Genomic DNA, 20,089 nt, shown 5'->3' with positions numbered 1-20,089 from the left:
TGGCATACAGGAGGATTAAGGGTGGTTGCGGGGAGGTAGGGAATGGTGTGAAAAGCGAAACTTGCAACAGTTTTGCGACACAGTACAAGAGAAAGGTTTAAAGCACCGGCTGTTGTCGTATAAAGCCTCTGCTACCCCGGACTAACACAACCACAAAACCACAGTTCACCACCATCCGGTCTGATGCTCCACTTTCCGTTCTGTTTCCGCTCCCTCTTTCTTCATCATACACCCCATATTATCCTCTCTCTCGCTCGCTTATGTCACCACCAGTTTTTGCCACAAGTCGTCATAATTGTGAAGCCGCAATGTACGGAGCGTCGATAAATCGAAACGTATGCAAAATGGTGTACGCGCCGGATCTTCATGCATAATCCGCTAAATGATTAATTTACGATTACTCGAGTTGATAAACTCAATGAGATTTGAGACCGCTAAAGATTTGAATTTATAATTCCATTGACACTACATCTGACATGATTATTCATGCAATATCACTCTGGAAATTGCATTCATACCTGGATTGCTTGATGTAATTTCGAACAGTGTTTGACTTATAATGTAGTGAAGAGTCTGATATTGAATACTTTTTCAGGAGCGGAATAAGTTCGATGAAATGAAAATATTAAACTGTCGATTCCCACTAATATTGAATTTATTTGTCAGGAGCAGAAGACTTTCAACACACTTGAAACATACATCTCCTGGTTTTTTAGTCATCAACTCATGCTTGTGTAACTGAAGGTATTACGGGAAGCCTACATTTTGAAGAAGTTTCCAAACCACTGAGGTATAATGAAGAATCAGATAAGCCCCAGTACTTATCATCTAAGATGAGACCCGAGTACCCGAGATTCATTACTATAATTATTCATTAATTAATCATCTAGAATATTACAGGGAAGAATAGCTTCATATGTCTACTCTTTCTCTCCAAGAATACATGATCAATTGGAATGATTCTTTCCTTCAACGTCCAAGAATAATCTATTCATCATCCGTTATCTCTCACTTTCTTTTTGATTAATTGATCAACAATAATTATTATTCCCTTCATAGGACAATCAATCAATGAATCTCTTTCTCATCTTGTGAGGTAGGCCATCGGAAGACAAACTTTATCGTCATTGAGAAGAAGTTGCACCTTGGTCTCTAAAAACACAGATGAAGAATGTGATGAAGGTGAGAGTGCTGCTGGTGTTGCATACGATACAGGACTAAATTACTTTTCTCTTCATGGACATTCCCTCAGGAAGAAGCTTTAGTCGACAGGTGTACATAATTAATAGTTCTTGTTGATGTAAGCAATTACTAAATATTATTTGTATTGTTTGGTTATTGTTGCAGGATGGCCACGGTAACACAGCTCTGCACTTGGCCGTCAGTCAGGAGTCAGTTTCGTGGGAGTGTGTGTTGGACCTGCTGGAGCGAGGTGCGCAGATCGCAGTGCGCAATAAGGCTGGTATACGTCCCGTCGACCTCGCGCCTCACACACTGCTCGCCAGGCTGCAGAACCACATGGTGGCTGACTGCTGGATGGGCCTCACCGATCCACCACCAACAGGTTCTCCCATTTTATACTAATAAAAATATCTCACAATTTATCCCACAACAAACCATCACTCATAAGGATCATACATTGAGCGCTAGATAGAATGGTAATCAAATCTATTGCAATAAGAAATTGATAAAAATACCTCAATGAATCAAATCATCAACAGATGTTTGAATTTCATCCAATATTTCAACAATCCATAGATTGAATGATACAAAATTCGTTCATACCCGAGAAAAGACACTTACAGGATTATCATAGGCATAACAACTAATTAGAAAAATCTGGTGTGGCGCTCTTACACAACTTTCCTTGCCGTTATGATAATTTCCATACTCGTAGGTACATTATCATAATAATCATCTTTGAAATTCTCATGAACGTTCAAATTCAGTACCTATGAATCGTCTGGACTATAATAGACTCATGTGATCAGAATACCGGATGCGGCAGAAAAACTTCCTTTTTTAGAGTGAACGCCATTCAGTTAGCAGATGTCGTAGTAGAGCAAATTTGGTCTCGTTAGAGAGTTCAGGCCATAAAGTTTTCTTCCCGAAATTTTCAGTCACCATCAGAAAAGTAATAACACTTTTATATATTTTTGTTTCGTAGGAAACTCACTTTGACTTAACTTGATCCGGCTCTACAGTCCTGGTTGGCCTCCTCAACATAGCGCCTTCATTCATCTCTATCCTGTGCATTCCGTCGCCTGTTTGCCAGGCCCAGCACAAGGAGGTCACCAATCGCGTCATTCAGCCATCTTGTTCTTGGTCGACCTCTCTCCCTCATTCCAAGCATTCTGTCTTCCAGCAGTCTTGATGACACCCTCTCATCACTCATTCTGACTAAGTTTCCAACCCATTCAATCCTTCTCAATTCTATGAATCGCATCATATTTCCTGCACCAATGACCTGGTTTCTCTCACTATTGAATCTGACTCTCCACACTCCTTCGTCACATGTTGGTCTCCATATTCTTCTGTACGTTTTCCTCTCGAATGACCTTAATGCTATTCCATCACTGTTTAAGATAGTACATGTTCTGGACCCATAGGTTACTGCTGGTCTTACTAACGTCATGAACATTTTCACCTCTGTTTTCCTGGATATGAGTCTGCTTTTAGTTTCGGAGGGGCAGAAAGAAAAACCAAGAGACCAGAGATGGGTGAAGCTCCAGGCACAAATGTAGGTCAAGAGGCTAAGTCGAGGGTGACCAGGTTCCCTAGAGGCAATTTAGTGACCCCTCCTTCAGTGGAAGGACCTACAAAGGCTACAAAGAAGCCAGGAGATGAACTCATGTAGGTGACGAGTTTGTGGGTGGAGAGGCCAAAACTCACCACTGCTCAGAGAAGGGCGGCCAATCAGGCAAAACTTCTTGGGAGAGGTGAGGCTTTCGACCCTGCAGAGTTTCGTAGAGGCAAAAGGAAAAACTCAACAGAACAGAGATGGGTGAAACTCCAGGCACAAATGTGGGTCAAGAGGCTGAGTCTTGGGTGACCGGGCGCTGGGCGCCCTAGAGGCAGTTTGGCGTCTCCTCTATCAGCGGAAGGACCTACAAAAATACGAAGAGTGGAACTCACGTAGGTCACGAGTTTTGGGTGGAGTGACCAAACCTCACCACTGCTAGAAGAGAGACGGCCATTTAGGCAAACTTCTTGGAAGAGGTGAGGCTTTTGACCCTGCAGAGCTATGTAGGGGCAAAATGAAAAACTGTGCCGAGCACTTCCTTTTAATTCAGGCTTTTCCTAGTTTAATAGTAAATTTAATACGCAATAGACTAGAGCCATTATTGTAAGTGAGTTGGCGAAATAAATTATTTTCTCTCTCTATTATGAACGGCCATGACTTCGAGTTTCCCATGATAGATATTTAAAAATTGTGGCTCCGAGTCGTCGAGGAATGTAGATTATGGAATTATCTCTAAAACTTAGCCTTCCTGTCGCGACATAAAGTGTGATAAGCTGGAAAACAGCAAGCATTGAAATTAAACAACTAACCGATTTTGCAGTTACTATTTGGTCCAAAGGCTCTAGAAGCAACGCGACAATTGGTCAAATTGATTCCCTTCGCCCAATAGGAGACCTGTTTCTAAATACAGTAGTGGGGGGATTCCCCAACCGCGAGACCAGATTACGTTTCGGAGGACACTTTGCTAGGAGCACTACGAGAGTAAAGATGTAGTCCTTATGTTTCCCCCTTTTTGGGCAAGTTTATAAGTTCATATAATTAGTTAATGTAGGAGCTAGTTTTATTTTTATTAATGTTTAAATTTTCTAGTAGTGCCATGTCCTGAAAGGTTTAAACTTGACCCGTCCATTGTTCTCTTCCATTTGTACCAAATAATATCAAGGAAAATTTGTGACAGCATTCTCCATTCAAATATGTCACTATCAAATTGAATTATGGTTATCATTCTCGTTTAGTGTTGAAACTTTTTACTCAACAACAAAATACGCTACAAACTTGGAATGTTTGGGAACTAATAGTTTTTGCTGGAATTTGGCATACAGGAGGATTAAGGGTGGTTGCGGGGAGGTAGGGAATGGTGTGAAAAGCGAAACTTGCAACAGTTTTGCGACACAGTACAAGAGAAAGGTTTAAAGCACCGGCTGTTGTCGTATAAAGCCTCTGCTACCCCGGACTAACACAACCACAAAACCACAGTTCACCACCATCCGGTCTGATGCTCCACTTTCCGTTCTGTTTCCGCTCCCTCTTTCTTCATCATACACCCCATATTATCCTCTCTCTCGCTCGCTTATGTCACCACCAGTTTTTGCCACAAGTCGTCATAATTGTGAAGCCGCAATGTACGGAGCGTCGATAAATCGAAACGTATGCAAAATGGTGTACGCGCCGGATCTTCATGCATAATCCGCTAAATGATTAATTTACGATTACTCGAGTTGATAAACTCAATGAGATTTGAGACCGCTAAAGATTTGAATTCATAATTCCATTGACACTACATCTGACATGATTATTCATGCAATATCACTCTGGAAATTGCATTCATACCTGGATTGCTTGATGTAATTTCGAACAGTGTTTGACTTATAATGTAGTGAAGAGAAAGATATTGAATACTCTTTCAGGAGCGGAATAAGTTCGATGAAATGAAAATATTAAACTGTCGATTCCCACTAATATTGAATTTATTTGTCAGGAGAAGAAGACTTTCAACACACTTGAAACATACATCCCCTGGTTTTTTAGTCATCAACTCATGCTTGTGTAACTGAAGGTATTACGGGAAGCCTACATTTTGAAGAAGTTTCCAAACCACTGAAGTATAATGAAGAATCAGATAAGCCCCAGTACTTATCATCTAAGATGAGACCCGAGTACCCGAGATTCATTACTATAATTATTCATTAATTAATCATCTAGAATATGACAGGGAAGAATAGCTTCATATGTCTACTCTTTCTCTCCAAGAATACATGATCAATTGGAATGATTCTTTCCTTCAACGTCCAAGAATAATCTATTCATCATCCGTTATCTCTCACTTTCTTTTTGATTAATTGATCAACAATAATTATTATTCCCTTCATAGGACAATCAATCAATGAATCTCTTTCTCATCTTGTGAGGTAGGCCATCGGAAGACAAACTTTATCGTCATTGAGAAGAAGTTGCACCTTGGTCTTTAAAAACACAGATGAAGAATGTGATGAAGGTGAGAGTGCTGCTGGTGTTGCATACGATACAGGACTAAATTACTTTTCTCTTCATGGACATTCCCTCAGGAAGAAGCTTTAGTCGACAGGTGTACATAATTAATAGTTCTTGTTGATGTAAGCAATTACTAAATATTATTTGTATTGTTTGGTTATTGTTGCAGGATGGCCACGGTAACACAGCTCTGCACTTGGCCGTCAGTCAGGAGTCAGTTTCGTGGGAGTGTGTGTTGGACCTGCTGGAGCGAGGTGCGCAGATCGCAGTGCGCAATAAGGCTGGTATACGTCCCGTCGACCTCGCGCCTCACACACTGCTCGCCAGGCTGCAGAACCACATGGTGGCTGACTGCTGGATGGGCCTCACCGATCCACCACAACAGGTTCTCCCATTTTATACTAATAAAAATATCTCACAATTTATCCCACAACAAACCATCACTCATAAGGATCATACATTGAGCGCTAGATAGAATGGTAATCAAATCTATTGCAATAAGAAATTGATAAAAATACCTCAATGAATCAAATCATCAACAGATGATTGAATTTCATACAATATTTCAACAATCCATAGATTGAATGATACAAAATTCGTTCATACCCGAGAAAAGACACTTAAAGGATTATCATAGGCATAACAACTCATTAGAAAAATCTGGTGTGGCGCTCTTACACAACTTTCCTTGCCGTTATGATAATTTCCATACTCGTAGGTACATTATCAAAATAATCATCTTTGAAATTCTCATGAACGTTCAAATTCAGTTCCTATGAATCGTCTGGACTATAATAGACTCATGTGATCAGAATACCGGATGCGGCAGAAAAACTTCCTTTTTTAAAGTGAACGCCATTCAGTTAGCAGATGTCGTAGTAGAGCAAATTTGGTCTCGTTAGAGAGTTCAGGCCATAAAGTTTTCTTCCCGAAATTTTTAGTCACCATCAGAAAAGTAATATCACTTTCATATCGTTTTGTTTCGTAGGAAACTTACTTTGACTTAACTTGATCCGGCTCTACAGTCCTGGTTGGCCTCCTCAACATAGCGCCTTCATTCATCTCTATCCTGTGCATTCCGTCGCCTGTTTGCCAGGCCCAGCACAAGGAGGTCACCAATCGCGTCATTCAGCCATATTGTTCTTGGTCGACCTCTCTCCCTCATTCCAAGCATTCTGTCTTCCAGCAGTCTTGATGACACCCTCTCATCACTCATTCTGACTAAGTTTCCAACCCATTCAATCCTTCTCAATTCTATGAATCGCATCATATTTCCTGCACCAATGACCTGGTTTCTCTCACTATTGAATCTGACTCTCCACACTCCTTCGTCACATGTTGGTCTCCATATTCTTCTGTACGTTTTCCTCTCGAATGACCTTAATGCTATTCCATCACTGTTTAAGATAGTACATGTTCTGGACCCATAGGTTACTGCTGGTCTTACTAACGTCATGAACATTTTCACCTCTGTTTTCCTGGATAAAAGTCTGCTTTTAGTTTCGGAGGGGCAGAAAGAAAAACCAAGAGACCAGAGATGGGTGAAGCTCCAGGCACAAATGTAGGTCAAGAGGCTAAGTCGAGGGTGACCAGGCTCCCTAGAAGCAATTTAGTGACCCCTGCTTCAGCGGAAGGACCTACAAAGGCTACAAAGAATCCAGGAGTGGAACTCATGTAGGTCACGAGTTTGTGGGTGGAGAGGCCAAAACTCACCACTGCTCAGAGAAGGGCGGCCAATCAGGCAAAACTTCTTGGGAGAGGTGAGGCTTTCGACCCTGCAGAGTTTCGTAGGGGCAAAAGGAAAAACCCAACAGACCAGATATGGGTGAAATTCCAGGCACAAATGTGGGTCAAGAGGCTGAGTCTTGGGTAACCGGGCGCTGGGCGCCCTAGAGGCAGTTTGGCGTCTCCTCTATCAGCGGAAGGACCTACAAAAATACCAAGAGTGGAACTCACGTAGGTCACGAGTTTTGGGTGGAGTGACCAAACCTCACCACTGCTAGAAGAGAGACGGCCATTTAGGCAAACTTCTTGGAAGAGGTGAGGCTTTTGACCCTGCAGAGCTATGTAGGAGCAAAATGAAAAACCCAAGGGACCAGAGATGGGTGAAACTCCTGGCACAAACGTGGGTCAAGAGGCTGAGTCAAGGGTGGCTGGGCCACTCGACCACCCTTCCTTCACCGGAAGGACCTTCAAAGAAGGCCAGGAGGTGAATTCACGTAGGTCAAGAGGGCTAATCAGTCTTTAGAGACTGCCAAGCATATCACATTGGATTGCAACAAGCAACCAGGTGATGAATGGGATGTTAGTATGGGGAAAAACTCCTGGTTCTTGCAAAGAACACAGGTATTGGTTTGCCTAACTAACATACTACTTGGGAACACAATAAGCTTCGGTTGACGTGTGTGGTTCTTTGAACCTTTGTATCCTTGAATCCGTCCCTTCAAAAACAATAAACAATAATCAATACTACTTGTCTTACTAACGTCATGAACATTTTCACCTATGTTTTCCTAGATATAAGTCTGCTTTTAAATATGTCTTATTAGCAAAGTATGCTCTTATCTGTTGCACATCATTATTTGATTATGTATTTCTTGACTGATCCTATTGTCTGTTGTCAGGGTTACCTCAAGGTATTTGAACTCTCTGACGTCTTCTATAACGCAGTCATTCAGCATTTTTTTAGAAAACATACTTGCCTCTTGCGTGATTTGCAAATATTCTCATATTCAGTATTCCGTTTCATCAATGCTAACTCCAAGACCCACATTTCTTGCTTCTTCTTACACTTCTTTGAGGCTATTTTGATTACTTGAGACAAGGTCAACATCGTCTGCATAGGCTAATACCATAGATGAAGGATGAGTAAGAAATGCTAATCATAGAATAAAAAGATAAAGATCATAAAAAGATCTGCTAATCATAAATGAAGGATAAGTAAGGATATTATTCTTGTCTCTGCTAATACTTTGTTTGCTCTGTCCACTATCGTTCTGCTTGTGCCCAGTTTCTGGAGGACCATCTCTAGTACCAAATTGAATTGTGTTACAGAGAGAGCATCACCTTGTCTAACACCAGTAGTAACATTGAACATCCGGCTAGTTTTGTTACCTATCTTAACTTGAGCATTGTGCTGGACATTGTAAGCTTTATGAGATTAATACATTTTCTTGGTATTCCATTTGGAAGTAATATTTTCATCACTGTGTCTCTCATGATGCTATCGAATGCCTGGCGGAAATCAACTAAAAGGAGATGTAGTAGATCTGCAGATTTTTTTTGCACTCGAAGGTTCGTTGGAAACGCCGCGCTTAATTTTTTCGTAGGAAACGCCACCTTAGGATGTGCTACGTAGCCTGAAAATCATCCAACAATCGATCAGTTTTCATCATAATGACTGAAGTTACAATTTACGAATTCACGAATTATGACTGTAGAACTGTTTTATAAGTTAATGTTTAAGAAGTGGACGGTGAAAAAAATGAGTCATGGAAGAATGTGTTACCTTGTTACGGAGGTATTTGGTATTATAGTGGAACTTGTGAAGCAAAATTCTACTTCAAGGTATGAATTTTATATGACGAATTATGAATCCACATGCTGAATTGGAAAATGAACCAATAATAAAATTATTAAGACAGGAGACATTGTACCATACCATATGTGTGTCAGAGAAGAATTGAGTTATTAAGTGATTTTGAAGTAAAAATTCATTGAATAAGATAGTGAGAATGGAAGTAATAATATTACGTTAAAATATGTTCGGGCTCTAGCTCTTTGGTGTTTCTTCTGTTGAAATACAAGATAGAATTACCAATATGGAGCCCAACAATTCAACATCGGAGACATGCATATTGCTTGTATCTTGTGTTTGACAACAACTCCAAATGCCAATCCAATTTATGAGAAATGCTCATGATTAACATGAGACAGGACCCTTCATTTTCGTATCGCTTTTTCATTGTGGAATAAACTGATGGAACATCGCAGTAAGCTAATAATTTAAAATGTGCCAGTCAATTCGAGCTGGAATGAACTGAAAAGTACGACGATTCACTGAGGTGAATGAGAAAGTCAATGTGACGGAATCCCTGTTGACAGCAGATTGATATGGCAGAGTTCAGATCAGGCGTGGGAGTCCAACAAACCAATAAAATAGTAATGGCTAATGTAGCTCGTCGCCTGTGAACGTCGCCCATTAGTTCTGTTTTCCCACACAATGTTATCACTCACCATTTCAATTTGGGTTTGAACCATTCTAATAGCTTTAAGAGAACATAAACTTTATTATACTATTATGAACAGTGTGGAATGACCGAAGTAAGGGCTCAATTTGTTGCATTCTCTCTCTGAAACTCACTTTATCTTGCTAGAGTAAGCCCAGAGATTTTTGTTAAAGTTTTCGGTAAGAGATAAACGGTTCCAGAATGAATAAGAAATAAACCATTATTTTTATCTATAAAATCAATAACCACTAGGAATTGCCATGTACAATGCATATAATTATGAGTATAATTATGAATAATAATGTACAGAACTAGGCAAAATGTCAAACGGGAATATAATAATAATAATGGTATATTTATTATGGCATGACTAGCATAAGTTGAAACTTATAGTTCAACTAATAGTTATCTGTTTGTTAAAACCCAGAATTTAACATATTGGAAAGAATGCAATAATTGATTGATTATTTAAAAATGAATGCTACCATAATTTATTATCAAGATTCAAGTAGACCTAGATTATCGTTAAACTTAGATAGTGAGTTTGGGCCCACGAATCATTTATAAATTTGGCTTATATATTCTTCAGTTCTTATGATTCTCTCACAAGAGCTACTTCATTGAAAAATGCTTTATTTGAAAATAAAACCTTCATCACCAAAAAGTCATGTCAAACGAATATTCTTCTCACTTGGTTGACTAGTACTTCAATCATAATTAGGCTAACCAATTTTATTTTTTCCAGGTTGGAAGTAACGATAATGAAACGATAAGTAATGATAATAGTGATGATAATCCTATTATATTAAGCAAGCAATTTCTGTATATTTATAGCTGGTTATTTTTATATCCGGTTATTTTTATATCTGGTTATTTATGTTCAACGGATCTTGAAAACGGCTCTAACGATTTTCACGAAATTTGGAACATAGTAGGTTTATGATATGAAAATTCGATTGCACTAGGTCTCATTCTTTAAAAATTTGCTGAATGACATTAAAAGGATAATTCATCCTTGGAAAACAGATGATAATTTCGTGGTCTCTCGATAACAGAAGATGTGTGTGCCTGTGTGGGAGAGAGACAGAATTATTTCCAGCTGTGTAATCATAATCAATCAGCGAAAAATTTTATCTAGCTAGACATGGCTTACTTTAGATAAAGGCTGGAACGCACAACTTGGCAACGTCGCAGTCAAGCTCAGCTTCAGGCCGAGAAAATTGAATTCACTTGGGTAGACTATCGATTAACTACCAGCTTTATTCCCTTTATCAAATACCAATACTGAGAAATTCAATTCAATGATAGTAAAAATATATATACAGTAATATTAACTGATAGACTCATTTTAACTAGTTCTAGGAGTTTCAAGTATAATGCCTAGCTTGGCACGTATTTCACTGTACTTACTTTATGTGTCTGTATTTCCTACGAGCAATTTTAATGATCAAATGTATTTCATTAATAGATAAAAGTATTGAATAGTAAATGTGAAATAAAAATATGAAAGTCGAATATTGTCTTCTTTTTAAGAAACTTCTGAATTTATTGCATTTGCTTTTTGTGCATCTATAACTAACTATACACCGTAATGATAATTGATAGTTCAATAATATCTATCAAAGGGAATATATTCTACTACCATTTAGTTTTTGTTCGTAATAATATCTATCAATTTATATTAAAACAATCATCAAGTACCCTACCCTTTATTATTATTTTTTCTTTTAAAACAAGACTTGTTTAAACTCATTTTTTTTATTTAGGAAAAATGGCTTCAGATGAGTTGAAACTAGTCGTGTTTCGGAAGAAAAAAATACAAAGAGTACGGTACTTGAAGATTTATATCATTTTTTAATAATTTCAAAGTAGCCTTATAAAGAGAAGAAGTGATAATTCATATTAATAATGAATTAATAGGTTATTGAGAGAATAAATTGCTGAAATAATGGATAATTCTTCAACTTTGTTCATCAACTTAATTATATCTAGGCATAATAGTATACAATGAAATTAACAGAAGAATTGATATCCAATAGCAATAGTTTAATCTATCTTTACATATCTTTGTGGGTTTATATTTTCATTATTGACATAAATCAAACACCTACTGTCCCTACTAAAAAATACAAATGATTTCACAATATACAATAATAGTAATGATAACAGTAACAATATTGTGTGGCAATAATTAATTAAGTTAAATTATTGTTTGTTGCAGTTGCAGTCGGGCCGACCACGAACAGCATAACATCTCGCGCGAGCAATGCTACGAATCCGTCGCGAATTCTGCGCAAGCTGAGAACGACCGCGCGAACTGAGTCAATCGAGGAGGCGGCGAGCTGTGCGTCCGGCGAACAGCCCGCTCTCTCATCCACGGGTTCCGTACGCAGTCGTACCAGCAACAACCGCAGTCCAGACACCACTCAATCAAAGGTACGCCCAAACTCATTTACATAAGTGAACAAATATTCTACCATTATTGAAATAATATTGTGAGTTATTATTTTATTTATTTAATTGAACGATTTATATTCAGTGATATTTATTCTATTGAATTGGTTAATTTAAAGAGTGCGGCAGCGGAATATCCTTTTCTTAAAAGTAAATAAAACTCTTCATATGGATCAGAAACTTTGTATTTATTTCATGTGATGTAGACACATATATAAAGCTCTGTCTCGATTAGTTTTGAATGTCAATTCAGGTAGGTGACGCCCCTATTCTCCATACACCGAATTCTGGCGTTTGTCATGACTCCTGTCAGCATTGCAAGCGTTACGTTAGCAATTTCTCTCCTGATATTGGTCTTTAAATCTTGTAGAGTCCTTGGACGGGTCACAGAAACAAGGGATTTCAAAAACCCCCATACAAAAAAAATCATATGGGTTCAGATCGTAAGGTCGGGCTGACCACTCCAAATCGCTCCTAATCGATATGAGGCATCCTGGAGAGTGTTTTCTCAATAATTGAAGTCACGTTTAGAGAGTTCCTGCACAATTGCCATCTTGTATGGATGGAAATAAAGATCATCATGAAGAATTCGTCTCACTCTCACTGCTTCAGTGTTCTCAGATGACCTAATGGGCCGAGGGCCTTCAGTTCTTCGTCTTGTCGCACTTGCAATTTTTGTGAACGTAGTGTTCTATGTAACAATTGATTTCCGGTCCGGGACAGTAGCCAAAGGTGCTAAATTAAAGCGATTTCAAAATATGCGCTGGGTTGTGATAACAGAACATCCGTTTGAAAAATAAGTCTCAACTGCAAATGCACGCTTCTCATTGTTCCAATGCAGATGGCGACTGAACATGTCGGGAAGGAAACTTTGTGATCTGACCTCTCAAGACCAAAAAATTTGCTCTACTATAACATCATTTGACTGAATGGTGTTCGCTTTAAAAAAGAAAGTTTTGCTGCCGCACCTGGTACAACAATATTGACAATTGTGCGGTTATGGCCATTCATTTTCTTTGGAACTCTGTAGTGAAATCGTGTATTACAAGACCACCTTTTCATGAAAAATGATTTTGGATTCATATGAGGGACAAAGATGTTGAAGCGATAGAGTAATTTTCCATTTCAAATAGCATCCCCGATGAAACCTACTGTCAAATTATTCTTGTAAAAGAAATATTTAGCTGTTTCAACTATTTTCATCAACTCTGTATAATTAATAGTTGCGAGTTCTTGAGCGAGTTCTCCAACCTAGGGGGTCACTAGTTCTATCCATTTATATGATTCGAGCAGGTAATCTGTACTCTGAAAATATTTGTGCAAGCCACAAATAGATTGAATTTAGTTTAATTTCATGCTGATGATATTGGAATTAGTATATTATCATGATCCAGAAGTTAAATTCTTTGTAATAATCTAGGTAGTGTAATATTAATTTCTAAAGACATCAATAATATAAGATAGAAAAACGATTTAATTGGGCATTTACATCTTACGTGAACTTCGTATCTCAAATTGGAGGAATTTGTTTCAGTTTTTAAAATTTGAATTACTTGATTGACAAAGATGACAAAAGTCGTATAACCATCCTTGGTGAATTAAGTATCTATATGCGAAATTCTCAGTTGATCGGTTTAGTTGTACTACAGACGTGATAAAGCGTGAATTTACCTATCCCGTACATAATAAAAATCCAATTATTTACTTTATTATATTATAGAAAACAAACCTCATACAAGCAAACATAATAATTCAATTATTCAAAATAATAGTACTTCTTCTCACACTATTCTTGAACAAAGGAATTACATTCACTTGTAACAAATTAGAACCGGGAACTGGGAAACATGAGGGAAGAGATCTATTTATTATTATGCTTCATCGCAGAAAAGAGTTTTGGCTGATAGAAATTGGAATAGATCATAATGTGGCTTCATTAGGTACTGGCAGGTAACCCGTGCTCCTCAAGGGTCTAATTTAAAACTTGACAAACTGAAAACTTGACTGAGTGGAATCTTGAAGAGTTTGAAATAGGCCTAGAACCATCCTCGTTGAATTGAGATTATATACGCAAAACTACAAATTGATTTTTTTAGTAGTTCAGACGTGATGATGTGTTATTTGTGAATTTCCCATCCCATATGTTTATAGCCAGTTCTTTCCTTTATTATACTATAATATCGGGGGACCGAGCTTTGCTCTGGAGTGTAAAAGCATAGAAAATTTGTAACGAAAGATTGAATTTATAGTTTATATTTATTTATTCATTTTCTCAGTCGTACAATAATTATTTTCACAGTTATATGAGGAGGCACAACAGGCTTATGCCCAAAACTGTCCCTTTTCAAATGTATAGTACAGTCCAAATCAAAATCTTGATTAAGCTACTATCACTCATCAAAATGACAATTTATTCACACTTCAAAAAACAAACACATCATCAATTACAAATAGATATACTATGAATTCGATTTAGAATACTATGTTTGCTACAATATTAAATATTAAATATACTATGCATCACTTAAGCTGCTTTTACACCAAAGTTATTAACAAAATGTTAATAACTTGATCCTTATAGATTCTATTAGATTGAATATGATTTATCATACACCATGATAAACATATGTGTTTGTTGAGTTCCGATCAAGATTTATTCGATAACTTTGGTGTAAACCCAGCTTAACAGCATCTAGTTACTATTTTGGACTTTCTGAAGTAAACATGATCTCTAAAAGAAGGTAAATAAACGAAAATAAGTTTCTCTTGCTGATTTTTTCTTCTCGTGAGATCAGCTGGATGATCCCACATTTACCACACACATGCACTCGTTCACTCTCTTCCATTACAGTATCGACAGACGACAAAATTTCCAGCTGTTTTTCCAAGGACGTTTTTATCCTTTTAATGTCTTCCAGTGGAAGGGTTGAGACCTAGTGCAATCGAATCTTCATATCATAAGCCTACTTTGTCCCAAATTTCGTGAAAATTTTTAGAGAAGATTTCGAGATCCGTTGAACATAAATATATACCCATATAATCATATAATCATATAACCACATAACCATAAATATAATATATATATATATATAATATATATATTTACATAGATATATATCATATATCATCATATATCTATCATATATCTACATATTATATATATATATATATATAGGGTGTCTATAAAAGAACTCCGGGGTTTAAAAAATTAATATTTTTTAAACTATAAAAGATAGCAAAATTTGATCAATTCCTTTGAAACAAGAAGCTCAAAGAGTTTTACTCATACCAATTGGGAATGTTTCTCTCAACAGTTGGCAGTGCTGCGGAGCGTTGACCTTGAAATGACATAGCAGCTGCGGCAGGCAGTCAGTGTCGTCTGGACTGCCGCGCTATGGCGACGCCTCAACAAAAGGCTCAATGTGTTATTTGGCTCATAGAAACTGATTCTGTTGTTACTGTACAAAGAAACTTTCGACGTAGCTATGGTGTTGACCCGCCTACAGACAAAACAATTCGTCAGTGGTTAAGTGCCTTCAAGGAAACAGGAAGTGTTTTGAAGCAAAAGTCGCCGGGTAGGCCGTGTGTGTCTCAAGAGAATGTGGACAGAATCCGAGCTTCATGCACTCGAAGCCCTAAGAAATCGTTAACAAGACGCAGTCTGGAGTTGGGGTTACCAAGATCAACCGTCCATAAGGTAATTCATAAAAGACTTCGTTCAACTGCCTACAAGATTCAACTTTTACACCATATCAAACCGGCAGACAAGGTTAAGAGATTCGACTTTTCTGTTTCCATGCTGTATAAAATTGATGAAGATAATGATTTTTTAAAAAGTGTGGTTTTTAGTGATGAAGCTACTTTTCATGTGAACGGAACTGTAAACAGGCATAATTGCAGAGTTTGGGGTTCAGAGCTGCCCCATGAGTTTATTGAGTACGAACATGACACGCCCAAAGTGAATGTTTGGTGTGCTCTTATGCATGACAGAGTCATAGGACCCTTCATTTTTGACGAAAGGAATATCAATGGTGATGTCTATTGTGACATGTTAGAGGAGTATGTTTATCCTCAGTTGGATGACATTGAGGCGGAGAAAGGTTTAGTTTATTTCCAACAAGATGGGGTGCCGCCACACTTCAGTTTGCGTGTCTGTGAGTCACTGGACGCTCGTTTCGGCAACAGGTGGATTGGAAGGGAAGGACCTATTCCATGGCCACCAAGGAGCCCTGATATGTCTCTGTTGGACTTTTTCTTCTGGGGGCATATCAAGAATCTTGTATATGCGGAGAAAATTCGAAATGTTCGCCATCTCAGGGAACGAATAGTGAATTGTGTGGCGTCCGTTCCCCCAGACATGCTCGCCAGGACATGGGAAGAGGTAGAATACCGTTTCGACGTGTGCCGTGCCACTCACGGAGCTCACATTGAACTTTACTGAGTTGTTAAAAAAAACTTGAAAATATAGGCTTTCTAATCATGTATAAAACATGTTTGTACATTTTTTAGTTTATTAGAATATTTTGTCTTAAAACCCCGGAGTTCTTTTATAGACACCCTGTATATATATATATATATATATATATATATATATATATATATATATATATATATATATATATATATATATATAGGAATTGCTTGCTTAATATAATAGGATTATGATAGATAGATGGATCTTTGAATGTGAATAACTTTTGAACAGTTTGAGATATCGATGTGCGTTCTTCACCATTCATTTTGTCTTGAAATTTTATATCGAAATCATCTGTCATATGTATAATGTATAACCTTCCAATTTAAAAAAAATGAAGTTTGATTCAAAATGGCGGTTTCAACATGGTGGACCAATATTTTGATGCAACAGAGAATCAGTTATTTTCATTCAAATAAAATCCCCAATCAGATTCATCTCCAAATTTTCCTTTTAAAAGAGATAATCAGCTGTTCCATACTTTTCACTAACCTTGTAAATACTGTTGATATGGGAAAAGTGAATATAATATAGATGGAAGAAGAAAGAGAAGTTGAAATATAACGTTGAATACACAATTTTATCCATGACCACTCTCAAAGTTAGCAAAATATAACAAACTGGAAACACGAATTGGAAACTTGACAAATAGAAAAGATGACGTAATGAAATCTTGATGAATGGAAAATAGGCCATTAACCATCCTCGGTGAATTAAGAATCTATATGCAAAATTTTAAGTTAACCGTCCAGTAGTTCACAAGTGAAGATACGTCATTCATGAATTTCCTATCCCATATGTATTGTGACATTTCAACAGGTTTTGTTCACGATTTATTTGAGTGAAACTACTAATGAAAATTATATTGAAATTTATTAAAACGATTTAAATTTAATACTTGATGACACAGACTAAACTAAACAGTTACAAAGACACAGATAACAATTTTCTTTGTCAAACTCAAATTTGATTAAAAGACTTACTATTAAATTTAATGTCACTCACTACTGTACAATCAGAACAGAACAAACGTTACTCTTACTCTTACTCACGAGATTAACAAACACTGACTTCCACAGATAAACACACTTTTAACTTCACCGAACTGAAATACTACAAAAAATGAGTTCACTTGATCGAAACACTACGCCTTCACTGTCCCTTCACTCACTGCTCGTATCCGTTCACTGTCAACTCAATACTCAACTCTAACTCACATGTCCAAGTTGGCCCTCTTTAATAGCAGCTGCGAACTTTCTAGACTATTCCAGAGACGGTCCCTTGTTCACCACCCATCAATCAAACTCCAAAGAATGTTCTCGAATTCCCCAGAAGTCCCAAACCTTCTTCTGGTGAATAAGTGTGAGTGAGATGGATGGAGAGGAACAGAGAGGGGGTGTGGCTGGCCGCATTCAGCTGGAGACAATGTGACTCCAGTCCCTTTGTTCCATCTTCTTGAACTTTCGCCCATTCCCCTGCCCGGCACCTTCCTGTCCCTGAGCCTATTTGTCACATTGCCCCCTCCTCAGGACTTCTCGTCCCGAGTAGCATGATGATAAGGTGCTAGGCGGTCGAGATGAACTACCATACTCCTGCTATGAGGATCTTTCTGGTAAACATCATTGTCTTGACCTACTGACCTATCTACTGTCATCTGTCAGCTCTGTTGCGTTATCAGTGACGTTTGATTTTACCTGTTTTGGGCGCTAGGTTTCGAACTTTAAAATGAATAGGCCTATGACAACTTGCCGTATGCATGAGTGTTTGATCAGAGATGCGGAGTCAGAAATCAATAATATAAACAGTGAACTTTGTAATGAGTTGGTTATAGATTTAGCTGTGAATATAAGAGGAACTCTTTCTACTATTGCAAATAAATTCACTAACGATGCTGTTGTTGATTTAATTCCTGACATTGTTCAAGTCTTAAATAAATTGGACTCGACTATCTCAGAGAACAATGAACTTTTGTATGATAGGGACGCTATTTCGAAAGAAAATAATGAACTGGTCAAACTGCTGGAACTCGAAAAAAAACAGAAGAAGGGAAGCTCTCGAAGACTTTTTATTTAATGAAAAGAAAGCCAATGAGGAATTACTACTTTTAAAGGCTCGCTTAGAAGAACTTCATTCAACCAATAAAAGTTTGAAAGAGGAATTAAATAATATAGATGAAATAATAAGAATTATTCAAGCTGATGCCAACAACACTGATTTTTTGAGTGAAATACATTACAGGAAGGACAATTTCATTACACCTAAAATTGATCATGTCCAATATGGCGTGAGGCCCTTCCCAGTGTGGGTCAAGTTCAGGGCATCTCCCCACAGTTCTCCTCGGTTGATACAACCAGACTTTGTCACCAGGCTGAAATCCTTTGCAGTAAGCCTGCAGGTTGTATCGAGCCTTCATGCGGTAGCTGGCAAACCTCAGCCTTCGGTTTGCAGGCACTCCATTGCCATGTGATGTGCCAACATTGTATGATTGCTTGGTCCCTTGGCTCAGGCTTGCCACAATTCCAACAGTGAAGTTCAACTGCCTTGTTCTTGTATTGCAATCTTCTTTCTTGCTTCTCTGTCTTAAATTGGTGCACTTTTATTGTGGGGTGTGTCAGTGCTGCTGCAGCTCCCATGCGAAGAGCCTGCAAGAGAGCCTCACTAATATTTTTGGGTCCAGCCAGCAACAGGTGTCTTTGAGTTTCTGCATCCTTGAGACCTTGCATAAAACTATGAGCGGCTTCCTCCTGGACATGGGCTCGTGGAAAAAAAGGTAGAGCTTTTACTGCAAGCTGTTCAATGCTTGTAGCAAATTCTTGAAGTCTCTCTCCTGCCTTCTATTGTTTCCTGCGCAGTTTACACTTGTAGATAGTAGCCAGATTGTGCTCTCCATAGCGACTCTCCAAAGCCTCACACAGTTCCTTGTAGGTTGTCCCCATTGGGACTGTCTGTAGAATGTCTGCAGCTGGTCCTTGTAGAGCTGTTACCACTTGAGCAGCCTTCTCATCCTCTTCCCACTGGTTGTACAGAGCAGCAGTGACTCAGCATGGCGATGACTCATCGAATTTTGGTGGCTTCACTAGTCTGGATGGCTTTGCTGTACACTCATTGTCCACTTCCAGTTGTTTATTGCTACTAACACTGGCTCCACTGATTTTTCTTACACTATCAATTTTCCTATCACTAGCTTCAATTTTTGATAATTGTTCTCTAATGCATTACATATCTGAGCTACATTTTTCTACTATTCCAGTCACTGCTGATTGTACTTCAAACAATCCTTTTCTATGACTATTTACATTCAATATCACATCACAAATTCTCTTAGAAATTTCATCTTCTAAATCACTACTGAGTTCAATTATTGATCCTTGAATCTCAGATAAAGAAGTTTTCATTTCAGCCATCACTTTTACTAGATTTTCAAGAACAGCTTCCTGTGCCATTTTAATTTACTTTTTCGAATCACAAGGTAAACTGAACCTTCTCAAATAAATCCCACTTCTGACACCAGGGTTTGTTCAGGATTTATTCGAGTGAAACTACTAATGAAAATTATATTGAAATTTATTAAAACGATTTAAATTCAATACTTGATGACACAGACTAAACTAAACAGTTACAAAGATACAGATAACAATTTTCTTTGTCAAACGCAAATTTGATTACAAGACTTACTAATAAATTTGATGTCACTCACTA

General features: G+C 37.9%; 1 protein-coding gene across 1 annotated transcript in view; it reads left to right on the top strand.

Moving 5' to 3' along the window:
* The window catches only part of LOC111050143, a 565,154-nt gene that overhangs the window by 267,830 nt on the left and 277,235 nt on the right, over positions 1-20,089 (top strand). Inside the window, exons 10-11 of the mRNA XM_039426978.1 lie at positions 1,348-1,564; positions 11,684-11,898. Coding sequence (XP_039282912.1) covers positions 1,348-1,564; positions 11,684-11,898 — 432 coding nt within the window. The remainder of the gene's footprint in view (positions 1-1,347; positions 1,565-11,683; positions 11,899-20,089) is intronic.

Source organism: Nilaparvata lugens, chromosome 4 (genome assembly GCF_014356525.2).
Source record: "Nilaparvata lugens isolate BPH chromosome 4, ASM1435652v1, whole genome shotgun sequence".
Classification (NCBI taxonomy): domain Eukaryota; kingdom Metazoa; phylum Arthropoda; class Insecta; order Hemiptera; family Delphacidae; genus Nilaparvata; species Nilaparvata lugens.
The sequence above is the reverse complement of the archived record's forward strand: the minus strand, read 5'-3'. Positions and strand labels throughout refer to the sequence as shown.